Source organism: Pseudorca crassidens, chromosome 1, assembly GCF_039906515.1.
Source record: "Pseudorca crassidens isolate mPseCra1 chromosome 1, mPseCra1.hap1, whole genome shotgun sequence".
NCBI classification, from domain to species: Eukaryota; Metazoa; Chordata; class Mammalia; order Artiodactyla; family Delphinidae; genus Pseudorca; species Pseudorca crassidens.
The window spans coordinates 130,488,920-130,503,813 of NC_090296.1; the positions used below are offsets into that span (position 1 = coordinate 130,488,920).

Genomic DNA, 14,894 nt, shown 5'->3' on the forward strand with positions numbered 1-14,894 from the left:
CAAGGACATATGAAAACAAGGACATATTGAAACAAAGACATATGAAAACAAGGACATATTGTTTTGATTTGTTTCCTCTCTTACTTGGCTTATATTTCTAGACACAGTCAGGAATTTTAATAATGGAAACTTCCTCTGCTTCTGATAGTTAAAAGTAAAACAAAGTAACACAACACAAAAAAACCCAAATGGTATACTGAATGGATGGTGCCCCTGCTAAGAGTGAGCTCTATATGGCCACCCCACGCCCCTGCTCCCCACATGGTAGTAATGTGACCGCCCCTGGCTTTGCTTAGGGCCTTTGCTGGATTGTCGCTGGCTGGCCACAAGAGTGATGCTTGGCTCCCCCACAGGCTCACCATAAATGCAGAATGCCAGCTGCAGCTGCACAACTTCCCCATGGATGAGCACTCCTGCCCGCTGATATTCTCCAGCTGTGAGTACTGACTTGGGGTATGACTGCTCTGTAAATGATTGTCTAGCCTATGCTGATTTCTAGCAAACAGTCACATGATTGATTATAGCATCACTATACAACCAGAGAAAATGGATAACGGTTTTCGTCTGGGCCACCTGGGTATATTCACTCTAGACGTTGTTACATAGGACCTATGTTACAAAATAAGTAGCTTTGATAAATCTTTGAACAACTTAACCATTTTGTTATAATATTAAAGAACTCAGAAGTTGATGAACAGTTGACTTACCAAAGACCCTTATGCTAATGAGCTGTGCGTATTATTTGGACATATACAGAATTCATTTGCAATAATTTTATGCTTAATATCATCTTCAAGTCAAGTGGTTTGTCTTCAAAATAAAAAGATAAAGTTTTTACTTAAATATATTTATAGTTGTCTCATTACACTATAATAGGATGTAATTTTTCATAGTATTTTATTTTCCAATATTTTACATAGGATTGATACCAGAGCTAACAAGTAATCACTTACAAATTCTTAAAGACAATATATAATTCTAAGTACAAGGCTACAAATAAAAGGAAATGTCAAATTTATTTGCTTATAAAGTTTTAAAGTAAAGGTCAATATAGAAATATATCTGTGGAATTTATGATGATTCATTTAAAATATATTGACCACAGCTACTTAAGTATGACTCATAAGAGTTCAACTAACTTCACTGACTATCTTTAAAATTGCATATGGGGCATGACAAAAAAATTTGATGAAGTCTCAGGCAGAAGGTTTTGTGGCTTTCTTCACTATACATTAGAGTGAAAAGACAAAAATGAAATAATGGATAAACACATTTTACAGTTCGTTTTAAATTCAGAAAAAGACAAAAGAGAAAGCAAAATTTATCTAGGGATAAATTTAACCAAGGAGGTTAAAGACCTGTATATTGAAAACTAAAACGTGTTAATGAAAGAACTTGAAGAAAACACAAATAAATGGAAAGATATTCTATGCTCACATATTGGAAGAATCAATATTTTTAAAATTTCTATACTACCCAAAGCAATCTACAGATTCAATGCAATCCTTATCAAAATTCCATTGGCATTTTTAAAGAAATAAAACAAATAATCCTAAAATTTGTATGAAACCACACACACACACACACACAAACTTGAATAACAAAAGCCATCTTGAGAAAGAAGAAAAAAGTGGAAGTGTCACAGTCCCTGACTTGAAACTATACTACAAAGGTAGAGTCACCAAAACAGTATGGCACTAGCATAAAAACAGACATATGGATCAGTGGAAAAGAATAGAAAGCCCAGAAATAAATCCACATATATGTGGTCAATTAATTTACCACAAAGGAGACAAGAATATATACAATGAAGAAAGGACAGACTCTTAGATAAATGGTGTTGGGAAAACAGGCCAGTCACACACAAGAGAATTCAATTCAACCACTCTCTTGCACCATACACAAAAATTAACTCAAAATAGATTAAAAACTTGAACATAAGACCTAAAACCATAAAACTCCTAGAAGAAAACATAGGCAGTAAGCTCCTTGACATAGGTCTTGGTGATGACTTGTTTAATCTGACACCAGCAAAGCAACAAAAGCAAAAATAAACAAATGGAACTATATATCATACTAAAAAGCTTCTACACAGCAAAGGAAACTATCAACAAAATGGAAAAGCAACTTACTGAATGAGGGAAAATATTTGCAAACCATATATCTGATAAGGGACTAGTATCCAAAATATGTACAGAATTCATACAACTCAATAGCAAAACAATTTTTTTGATTAAAAAATGGTCAGAAGATCTAAAAAGACATTTTTTCCAAAGAAGACATGCAGATGGCCAACAGGTAGATGGAAAGATGTTCAACATCATTAGTCATTGGGGAAATGCAAATCAAAACAACAATGAGATATCACCTCCCACCTGTCAGAATGGCTATGATCAAAAGACAACAAATATTGGTGAGGATGTGGAGAAAAAGAAAACCTTCTGCACTGTTGGTGGGAATGTAAATTGGTGCAGCCATTGTGGAAAACAGTATGGAGATTCCTCAAAAAATTTAAAATAGAACTGTGTTATGATCCAGCAATTCTACTTTCGTGTATTTATCCAAAGAAAATGAAAACACTAACTCAAAAAGATATATGCCTAGAGGGAGGGCACCATCTGCATCTCTTGGTCAGTTGAGCTTTATCCCCTTAAGGCAGGAGGGCAGGCTGACTAGGAAAGATAGGCTGAACTCAGCCTCATCATTATCAGGCTCCAGCAGCATCTGATTGGACTTGCAGAGGAACAAACCAGAAAGGTTTATTTTTAGGAGCCACAAATAGCTCGTTTCTTCCCGTGTGCAGCATACAGAGTGCTGCCAAATGTATTTCATTCTAAACCCTTCTTGGGTTTAGACCTGAAGAGGGAACCAAGTATTCATGGCTCATCCAAATGCTTCATAACTGGTGTGTGTCTTAAAATAAACAGACAAAATTGCCCATTCCCTGCCTGCTCCCCGGGTGCATTAAAAAGTGGACCCTCTGCCAGGTGAAATGTCCTGGCAAGTGGGACATTTGCTTTGGCAGGAAAGAAACCACACAGCTCCTTGAAAGTCCTTTCTCTTTTGGATGAGTTAATCACCAAATAGCAGATGCTATGAAATGCCAGCAGTGGCCCTGTGTCCTTTGAAGCAAATTCTCAGGTACAAAACTTCCAAAAGGAAGCCCGTCTTCCAAGGCGAGAGCAACAGTTCATTTTATGTATCACTTGACTGGTCTAAGGCAGAGGTCCCCAAACTTTTTGGCACCAGGACCTGGTATCGTGGAAGACAATTTTTCCATGGAAGGGGGTGGGGGGAGATGGTTCAGGTGGTAATGCGAGCAATGGGGAGCGGCAGATGAAGCTTCACTGGCTGGCTCACCTGCTACTCACCTCTTGCTGTGCGGTCTAGTTCCTAACAGGCCACAGACAAATACCAATCCGTGGCTCGGGGGTTGGGGACTCCCGGTCTAAGGGATGCCTGGATAGCTGGTAAAACATTATTTTTGAATGTTTCTGTGAGGATGTCTACAGGAGAGATCAACATTTGAGTCAGTAGCCTGAATAAGGAAGATCACCCTCACCAAGGTGTGTGGGCATCATCCAGTCTTTTGAGGGACCAAATGCAGGCATACTTCCTTTTATCTTCTTTCACTTTATTGTGCTTCACAGATACTGCATTTTGTTTTACAAATTGAAAATTATGGCATCCCTTCCCAAACAGCATTGTTTTTTAGTTAAGTTACTTACATTGTTTTTTTTTAGATGTAATGCTACTGCACACTTATCAATAATAGACTGTAGCATAGAGTAAGCATAACTTTTATATGCTCTGGGAAACCAAAAAATTTGTGTGACTTGATTTGTTGTGTTGTTTGCTTTATTGTGATGGACTGGAACTGAAGCTGCAATATCTCCAAGGTCTGCCTGTAGAAGAGAAAAGTGAATGAAGGTGGAATTTGCTCTTTGCTTGAGCTGGGATGTGCATCTTCTGCTCTCAGATATCAATGCTCCTGGTTCCCAGGCCTCAGACTTGGACCAGGACTTAAAACCTCAGTCTCTTAATTCTCAGGCCTTTGGACTCAGACTGAATTACACCACCAAGGTTTCCTGGGTCTTCAGCTTGCAGATGACAGATTGTGAAACTTCTTGGCTTCCATAATCTCATGAACAAATTCCTATAATAAATGTCCTCTTATATCTTTATCTGTATCTATCCCTGCATCTACATTTATCCTATTGGTTCTGCTTCTCCGGAGAACCCTAATACAGGGAGGGAAGTTCCCACACTTCCAGGCTACAAAATATGTGGACTCCAAAGTTCCCCAAATATTCCTGTATTCACTTGAATTCACCTGTTTTGGATGTAACCAAAGGGAGTTTTTTGGCATGTCCAGGAGACATGGCAGAGTCCAGCATCCTGGAGCTGAGAGTGAGAATCAAGGCAGTGCCCTGGGAAGCAGGTTTCCGATCAGGGACCATGTCAGACAGACCAGTGCAGAGGGTGAGGGGGATTTTGCCATCTTGTCTCTTTGCCTGCCCCATTCTCCTTGAAGTGCTTGCCCTTCACCTGCTAGCCAGGTCATCTTCCCACATGTTCCTGGATCTCTGGCCTCTCCAACTCTTCCCTGTCCCTGCCATCTCACTGCTGTAGACACTCACACCTTGGGGGGTGGGACAGTGCCCCATGTGGCTGGTCCTGGCTGTATGTGCCTTCTATGAAGACAGTGATGCCTGTAGCAGGAAGGACAGAGCTTTGGGGTCACCTCCTTTAACTGTTACCCTCATTATGGTGTAAACCACTGCTATTCATGATTGCACTGGCTCTGCTGTCCAGTCTTGAAAGTGGGTTATTTTTATTCTGGCTCTAAGTGAAGTAAGTTGTTCTGAGAGGTTAAGGACTGGGTCATGGCAGAGGAAGAATGCCTGACTGCTAGGCTGTGCTCTTTTTGTGACTTTGAAGGCTGTGCTCTTTGAAGTCTGTGCTCCTTTTTCCTTCTTCTTTTTTTTCTTTCACAATGATATCCTGCCACCCTTATTTTATTTTTTAAAACAACTTTATTGAGGTATGATTGACATGTAAAAAGCTGTGCATATTTAATGTCTGGAACTCACTGAGTTTGGCAAAATTGTAAGTACACCATACAGTATTGTTAGCTACAGGTAACATGCTGTATAGTGTATCTCCAGAACTTATCCTGCAAAACCGAAACTTTGTACCATTTGACAATCATCTCCCCATTTCTCCTTACCCCAGACCCTGGAAGCAACCATTCTACAGTCTGCTATGTGTTTGACTACTTTAGATTCCACACATAAGTGAAATCATGCAGTATTTGTCTTTCTGTGTCTGGCTTACTTCACTTAGCATAGTGCCCTCAAGATCCACCCAAGTTGTTGCAAATGGCAGGGTTTCCTTTTTAAGGCTGAATAATATTTCACCATATGTATATATATATATCTCACAACTTCTTTATCCATTCATCTGTGGATGGATACTTATGTTATTTCCATGTCCTGGCTATTGTAAATAATGCTGCTATCAACATGGGGGTGCATATATCTTTCCAAGATGGAAATTTTTTTCCTTTGGATATATATCCAGATGTGGAATTTGCTGGGTCACATGGCAGTTCTATTTTTAATTTTGGGGGGAGCTTCTATACTGTTTTCCATAATGACTATACCAATTTACATTCCCACTAACAGTGCACAAGGATTCCCTTTTCTCCACATTCTCACCAACACTTATGAACTCTTGTCTTTTTGATGAAACCATTGTGACAATGTGGAGTGATATCTCATTGTGTTTTTGATTTGCATTTTTCTGATGATTGATCACCTTTTCATGTACTTGTTGGCCATCTGTATGTCTTTTTCAGAAAAATGTTCAGGTCCTTTACCATTTTTAAATCAGGTTATTTGTTGTTGCTGTTTTCTACTGAGTTACTGAGTTGTGGAGTTTTTTATATATTTTGGATATTAGTCCCTTATCAAATACATGATTTGCAAATATTTTCTCCCATTCTGTACATTGCTTTCCATTTTGCTTATTGTTTCCTTTGCTGTGCAGAAGCTTTTTGTTTGATGAGGTCCCTCTGTAGCCAGATGACCCTGGGTGCCCTGTCACGGTGGATCCCTGGAGGTATTGTGCCCCTTTCTCAACAGCAGATGGAGGGGAGAAGGACGGTGCAGTGGCAGGAAGGTTGCGGAGGCGCTGGAGAAGGTGATCTTTCAGCATCTCTCAGATCTTCTCACATAGTAGCAAAACCCTTCCTCTTGGTGCAGCCAATGGACTTTTGGGTGCTGGGTCACATGGAGAAGAGTGTGCACTAGAGGGTACACAGATGCTATTCACACATCCCAAACACTGAGTGCCTGAAAACCAGCAAAACGGAAGTGTCGGAGGGCTTGGAGTAAAACAAGAGTGAGAGCTCCTCCCACTGAGAGCTCTTCTCACTGCTTAGGTGTTTGCATATTGTTTAAATTCTCTGAGACTTAGCTTTCTCATCTATGAAACAAGGATCATAATACCCACCTCATCTGTCTCTGTGAAGATTAAATTAAATGACAGAATGTGTATGTGATGGGAGCTACCTGTCCAGGGCTCCCTGAGTGATCAGGAAGGAGTCATTTGATAGTTATCACTGTGAATACCCTTGTGGCTGCAGAGAGTGTTGCTGGGGGCAGGGGGAGTCTGAGAGGGAGGGACCAAGGCTGTGAAACAAGGCTTCCTGTACTGGAATCCCAGCTGCCTGCTCACTCACTGTAGAACAATGGGGAACATTCTTCACCTCTCTAAACCCTGCTAAGCCTTCCTTCCCCCATCTGCAAAGTGGGAATGGCAGCAAGTTAGAAAACGATGGAAGGGACTAGAGACATACCCTTTATAGATTGCTAGTCGATTTAGCTAAAGATGTGCACTTGATGGGAGTTAGGTGACAGAAGCTGGTGTGAGGGATATTTGCACATTTTCTCTATTACGGTTGGATTCCCCAAAGATGCACAGCTGTGCTGGACAAACTCTGCACATGGAAGGCTTCAGGAAGAGAAAACAGCTAAACCCTCATTAGCAATTAGCCTTTCATTCTGGGCTTAATTTCACCAGTTTGGAAGTATCTACCAAACAATTTTTTGTTAAGATGTTACGGAAAAATCTGAATGAACTTTTTGACCAACACAATATGTGCACACTTGTCTGTAAAGGTTGCCTTCAGACACTGGGTTCTGTGACTGTGTTAAAAATAAAGCCAAGGAAAAGACGGCCACTCTCTTTTCCCTAGATGTTATGAATCGTGTGCTCACTGGACTGGTTTTTGTTAGTGCAGAGTTTTTTAAGAGTTTAAGGACATCAGGGTTTCAACCTGAGAACACAGAGAAGTGTACATTTTTGGCAACTGATTGGAAATCCTATTGGTCCAATTATAGTTCAGTTCTCTGTGTTCCAGTGGAGGCAACAAGTACCCCCAAGGATTTAGGTAGGACCTCACTGAAATGTCCTACCTTGAGGAAAGCATCAGCATGCTGATTGTGCTGCCGGCCAAGATCTTCACCTTCACTCCACTGTTGGTTGTCACCCCCACATGAGCAGCAAGACCAGAGACAGCTGATGTGAGCACCAGAGCAACAGTATGCAGCTGATCCTGCCCAGGTTCATAGCCATAGCACAAACCGATTTGAAGGAGCCACTGATGGATGCTTGATCCATTAAAGGCAAATTTTGCAAAAATAACAATGTCGGAAAACCTTCATGTTTCTCACATCTTGCAAAAATCAAAACTTGAAGTCACTGAAGATGGTACCAGAGATTCAGCATCAATAACTGGAAATCTAATCACAAGGTCATTGCCTCCTTGGTTTATAGTAGAGAGACCTTTCCTATCGTTCATCCAACATAATCCTACAAGTGTTGTCTTAGGCAGCAGACAAACAAACCCTGAAGAGTATACAAAAGAAACAATGCAAAGCAAAGACTACCTTAGCTATGAAGAAAAGACTACTTCCCTAAGTCTTCCATAGTTCTGTTACATATCTTTGTGCAGTATTTTCATTTTGAAAATTAGTTTGTAGGAACAGAGACTCAGAGGACTCAGAGATATAACCATTTCTGCTCTGGGATGTGTTTTTGGAGGGAAAGAAGGGCAGGACGGCGGGAACACTGTATTGAGAAATGAAGAAGAAAGCTTCAAAATGCCTAAACAATACCTTAATTTACTGAATGGTTGCCTAGGTTAACAACTCTATTGAGTATTTACTGTCCAGATCAGGGTTTTTGTTTTGTTTTGTTTTTATGTGTGGCTTTCCAGAGGAAATTTAATCTTTGTAATAGGGTGGGGATGGGGGGGAGACATTTAATGGTCACTTTCATTATTTCATGAAAAAAAATCTTACTTGCCTTTAAAAAATTTCCCCCATTCAAAGTCTTGATAGTAAACATTATTTTGGGGAGTAATAATGAAATCTCTAGCATCTCTGTGTGTTTCTGCTGTTTTATATAATGCATATATTCACTAAAATAAAGTTTAAAAAGCTTTTTGAGGGCTTCCCTGGTGGCGCAGTGGTTGAGAGTCCGCTTGCCAATGCAGGGGACACGGGTTCGTGCCCCGGGCCGGGAAGATCCCACATGCCACAGAGCGGCTGGGCCCGTGAGCCATGGCCGCTAAGCCTGCGCGTCCGGAGCCTGTGCTCCGCAACAGGAGAGGCCACAACAGTGAGAGGCCTGCATACCGCAAATAAAAGCTTTTTGAAAGATGATAAAGATGTGAACCATACTGAGTGTCAAGAAAGCTCTGGGCCATCCTCCTGCCTGCTTGGACAGCACAGGTTGGCATGGAGACATCGGGCTCAGTGTTGAGCACAGAGCTTGATGCTGGAAACTGGGAATCCTCACTTTCCTTCTAACTTGTGTAGGTGCATTTACTACGCGCCAGGCACTGCTCTGAGCAACTACAATCATCAGCCCATTTGATACATATAATGACCCTGGGAGGCCCTGTTTTTCTCAATGCCTTCTGCAGTCAAGGAAACCCAGCATGGGGCGGTAAAGTCATCTGCCTGCATCTCCCTAGAGAGCAAGGGCAACTGGGTTTGAATGAAGTAGAATGGTTACTGAGTCTGCGCTTTTATTATTAACACTATTACTTTTATTGCTATTGCAAGAGGACAGATGGAGCAAAATGAGATACTCAGGCCTCAAGGTGTGAGATGAAGAGAGCTTTGCTCTCTCCCCAGTAAACAAGTTAGGGTGAAAAACCAACACAGCAAGCACATTTATGCTCTTATTTTTTTTTAACATCTTTATTGCAGCATAACTGCTTTACAATGTTGTGTTCGTTTCTGCTGTACAACAAAGTGAATCAGCTATACGTATACATATATCCTATATACCGTCCCTCTTGCGTCTCTCTCCCACACTCCCTATCCACCCCTCTAGGTAGTCACAAAGCACCAAGCTGATCTCCCTGTGCTATGCAGCTACTTCCCACTAGCTATCTATTTTACATTTGGTAGAGTATATATGTCAATGCAAGACTCTCACTTCATCGCAGCTTACCCTTTCCCCTCCCCGTGTCCTCAACACCATTCTCTACGTCTGCGTCTTTATGTCTGTCCTGCCCCTAGGTTCTTCAGAACCGTTATATTTTTAGATTCCATATATATGTGTTAGCATATGGTATTTGTCTTTCTCTTTCTGACTTACTTCACTCTGTATGACAGACTCTAGGTCCATCCACCTCATTACAAATAACTCAATTTCGTTTCATTTTATGGCTGAGTAATATTCCATTGTATATATGTGCCACATCTTCTTAACCCATTCCTCTGTCAATGGACACTTAGGTTGGTTCCATGTCCTGGCTATTGTAAATAGTGCTGCAATGAACATTATGGTACATGACTCTTTCTGAACTATGGTTTTTTCAGGGTATAGGCCCAGTAGTGGCATTGCTGGTCATATGGTAATTCTATTTTTAGTTTTTTTAAGGAACTTCCATACTGTTCTCCATAGTGGCTGTATCAATTTACATTCCCACCAAAGGTGCAACAGAGTAACCTTTTCTCCACATCCTCTCCAGCATTTGTTTGTAGTTTTTTGATGATGGCCATTCTGACCAGTATGAGGAGATACCTCATTGTAGTTTCGATTTGTATTTCTCTAATGATTAGAGATGTTGAGCATCCTTTCATGTGTTTGTTGGCAATCTGTATATCTTCTTTGGAGAAATGTCTGTTTAGGTTTTCTGCCTATTCTTGAATTGGGCTTTTTGGGGTTTTTTATATTGAGTTGCATGAGCTGCTTGTAAATTTTGGAGATTAATCCTTTGTCAGTTGCTTCATTTGCAAATATTTTCTCCCATTCTGAGGGTTGCCTTTTCATCTTGTTTATGGTTTCCTTTGCTGTACAAAAGCTTTTAAGTTTCATTAGGTGCCATTTGTTTATTTTTGTTTTTATTTCCATTTCTCTAGGAGGTGAGTCAAAAAAGACCTTGCGGTGATTTAGGTCATAGAGTGTTCTGCCTATGTTTTCCTCTAAGAGTTTTATAGTGTCTGGCCTTATATTTAGGTCTTTAACCCATTTTGAGTTTATTTTTCTGTATGGTGCTAGGGAGTGTTTTAAATTCATTCTTTTACATGTAGCGGTCTAGTTTCCCAGCACCACCTATTGAAGAGACTGTCTTTTCTCCATTGCATATTCTTGCCTCCTTTATCAAATATAAGGTCACCATATGTGCGTGGCTTTATCTCTGGGCTTTCTATCCTGTTCCATTGATATATATTTCTGTTTTGTGTCTGTTTTTCTTTCTCGAGATTGCTTTAGGAGGTAGTGTGAATAACAATGGGTCATTACTCAGAACCTTGGCGATTTCTGCCTAAATCCTCCCTTCATTTCATTAATATGATTATAGCCTTTTCATTTTTTCTTTTATATACTCGTGACTTCGATCATTTGCACATGCCCTTTGCAACAGAGGAGGCTGACTTGAAGGATCATGGCTAGGTGTTAAGATTAACAATTTTTTAATAGAGAGACCTTCAAGATGGTGGAGGACTCAGATGAGGAGATCACCTTCCTCACCACACATACATCAGAAATACAACTACATGTGGAACAACTCCTAAAGAACACCTACTGAATGCTGGCAGAAGACCTCAGACTTCCCAAAAGATATATTTTTTTCCCTTTCTCTCTTTTTGTGAGTGTGTATGTGTATGCTTCTTTGTATGATTTTGTCTTTATAGCTTTGATTTTACCATTTGTCCTAGGGTTCTGTCTGTCCATTCTTCAGTTTGTTTTGTTATTTTTAGTATAGTTTTTAGCGCTTGTTATCATTGGTGGATTTTGCCTTTTTGGTTTGCTTGCTCTCTTCTTTCTTTACTTTTCTTTTATTACTTAAAAATTTTTTAATTATTTTAAATTTTTTATTTTAATAAATTTAATTTATAATTTTCTTTCTTTTGGTCTCTTCTTCTGAGCTGTGTGGCTGACAGGGTCTAAGTACTCTGGCTGGCTGTCAGGCCTGTACCTCTGAGGTGGGAGAGCTGAGTTCAGGACATTGGTCCACCAGAGACCTCCTGGCTCAACATAATATCAAACAGTGAAAGCTCACCCAGAGATCTCCATCTCAATGCTAAGACCAAGCTCCACTCAAAGACCAGCAAGCTACAGTGCTGGACACCCTATGCCAAACTGGCTGGACAGGAACACAACCTTACCCATTAGCAGAGAGGCTGCCTAAAATCTTAATAAGGTCACAAACACCCCAAAAAGAACCACCGAAACAGTCCTGTCCACCAGAAAGACATGATCCAGCCTCATCCATCAGAACACAGCACAAGTTCCCTCCACCAGAAAGCCTACACAACCTGCTGAACCAACCTTAGACACTGGGGTGAGACACCAAAAACAAAGAGAACTACGAACCTGCAGCATGTGAAAAGGACACTGCAATAATAGTAAGTTGAGCAAAAAGAGAAGACAGAGAAACACACAGCAGATGAAGGAGCAAGGTAAAAACCCACCAGACCAAACAAATGAAAAGGTAATAGGCAGTCTACCTGAAACAGAATTCAGGGTACTGATAGTAAAGATGATCCAAAATCTTCTAAATAGAATGGAGAAAATACAAGAAACATTTAACAAGGACGTGGAAGAACTAAAGAGCAAACAAACAATGATGAACAACACAATAAATGAAATTAAATATGCTCTAGAAGGAATCAATAGGCAAGTGAGGCAGAAGAATGGATAAGTGACCTGGAAGATAAAATAGTGGAAATAACTACCACAGACCAGAATAAAGTAAAAAAAAATGAAAAGAATGGAGGAGAGTCTCAGACTCCTGGGAAACATTATATGCACCAACATTCAGATTATAGGGGTCTGAGAAGAAGAAGAGAAAAAGAAAGGCTCTGAGAAAATATTTGAAGAGATTATAGTTGGAAACTTCAATAATATGGGAAAGGAAATTATCAGTCAAGTCCAGGAAGTGCAGAGAGTCCCATACAGGATAAATCCAAGGAGAAACACACCAAGAGACTTATTAGTCAAACTATTAAAATTAAATACAAAGAAAAAATATTGAAAACAACAAGGGTTAGGCAACAAATAACATACAAGGGAATCCCCATAGAGTTAACAGCTGAAGTTTCAGCAGAAACTCTGAAAGCCAGAAGGGAATGGCAGTACATATTTAAAGTGATAAAAGGGAAAAACCTACAACCAAGATTACTTTACACAGCAAGGATCTCATTTAGATTTGATGGAGAAATTAAAACCTTTACAGACAAGCAAAAGTTAAGAGAATTCAGCACGACCAAACTAGCTATACAACAAATGCTAAAGGAACCTCCCTAGGCAGGAAGCAAAAGAGAAGGAAAGACTTACAAAAACAAACCCCAAACAAATAAGAAAATGGTATAGGAACATACATACAGATAATTACCTTAAATATAAATGGATTAAATGCTCCAACCAAAAGACAAAGACCGGCTGAATGGATACGAAAACAAGGCCCATGTATATGCTCTCTACAAGAGACCCACTTCAGACCTAGGGACACATACAGACTAAAAGAGAGAGCATGAAAAAAGATATTCCACGCAAATGGAAATCAAAAGAAAGCTGGAGTAGCAATTCTCATATCAGACAAAATAGACTTTAAAATAAAAACTGTTACAAGAGACAAAGAACGACACTACATAATGATCAAAGGATCAATCCAAGAAGAAGATGTAACAATTGTAAATATTTATGCACCCAACATAAGAGCACCTCAGTACATAAGGCAAATGCTAACAGCCATAAAAGGGGAAATCAACAGTAACACAGTCATAGTAGTGGACTTTAACACCCCACTTTCACCAAGGAACAGATCATCTAAACTGAAAATAAATAAGGAAACACAAGCTTTAAATGATAAACAACATGGACTTGATTGATATTTATAAGACATTCCATCCAAAAACAACAGAATACCCTTTCTTCTCAAGTGCTCATTGAATGTTCTCCAGGATAGATCATATCTTGGGTCAAAAATCAAGCCTTGGTAAATTTAAGAAAATTGAAATCATATTAAGTATCTTTCAAACCAACAAGCTATGAGATTAGATATCAATTACAGGAAAAAATCTGTAAAAAGAACAAACACATGGAAGCTAAACAATACACGACAAAATAACCAAGAGATCACTGAAGAAATCAAAGAGGAAATCACAACATACCTAGAAACAAATGATAATGAAAACATGACATCCCCAAACCTGTGGGATTCAGCAAAAGCCATTCTAAAGGGAGGTTTATAGCAATACAAACCTACCTCAAGAAACAAGAAATATCTCAAATAAACAACCTAACCTTACACCTAAAGCAATTAGACAAAGAACAGAAAAGCCCCAAAGGTAGCAGAAGGAAAGAAATTATAAAGATCAGATCAGACATAAATGGAAAAGAAATGAAGGGAATAGTAACAGTGATCAATAAAACTAAAAGCTTGTTCCTTGAGAAGATAAACAAAATTGATAAACCATTAGCCAGACTCATTAAGATAAAAAAGGAGAACACTCAAACCAAAATAATTAGAAAAGAAAAAGGAGAAGTAACAACTGACACTGCAGAAATACAAAGGATCATGAGATATTACTACAAGCAAATATGTGCCAACAAAATGGACAGCCTGGAAGAAATGGACAAATTCTTAGAAAAGCACAACTTTTCGAGACTGAACCAGGATGAAATAGAAAATATAAACAGACTAACTACAAGCACCGAGAGACTGTGATTAAAAATCTTCCAACAAGGGCTTCCCTGGTGGCACAGTGGATGAGAGTCCGCCTGCTGATGCAGGGGACACGGGTTCGTGCCCTGGTCCAGGAGGATCCCACATGCCATGGAGCAGCTGGGCCCCTGAGCCATGGGCACTGAGCCTGCGTGTCTGGAGCCTGTGCTCCGCAACGGGAGGGGCCACAACAGTGAGAGGCCTGTGTACCACCAAAAAAAAAAAAAAACCTTCCAACAAAAAAAAGCCAAGGACCAGATGGCTTCATAGGCAAATTATATCAACACTTAGAGAAGAATTAACACCTATCCTTCTCAAACACTCCCAAATTCTTTCTACGAGGCCACCATCACCCTTACACCAAAATAAGACAAAGATGTCACAAAGAAAGAAAACTGCTGTCCAATATCATTGATGAATATAGATGCAAAAATCCTCAACAAAATACTAGCAAACAGAATCCAACAACACATTAAAAGGGTCATACACCATGATCAAGTGAAGTTTATCCCAGGAATGCAAGGATTCTTCAATATATGCAAATCAATCAATGTGATAAACCATATTAACAAATTGAAGTAGAAAAACCATATGATCATCTCAAAAGGTGCAAAAAAGGCTATCAGCAAAATTCAAAAGC

The 14,894-nt window shown here is 39.6% G+C and overlaps 1 protein-coding gene and 1 pseudogene across 1 annotated transcript in view; both read left to right on the top strand.

Annotated features, from left to right (window-relative positions):
• The window catches only part of GABRG3 (gamma-aminobutyric acid type A receptor subunit gamma3), a 630,845-nt gene that overhangs the window by 453,460 nt on the left and 162,491 nt on the right, over positions 1 to 14,894 (top strand). Inside the window, exon 5 of the mRNA XM_067755811.1 lies at positions 354 to 436. Within this exon, the coding sequence (XP_067611912.1) occupies positions 354 to 436 (83 nt within the window). The remainder of the gene's footprint in view (positions 1 to 353; positions 437 to 14,894) is intronic.
• On the top strand, positions 4,381 to 7,997 carry LOC137207021 (glia-derived nexin-like; annotated as a pseudogene).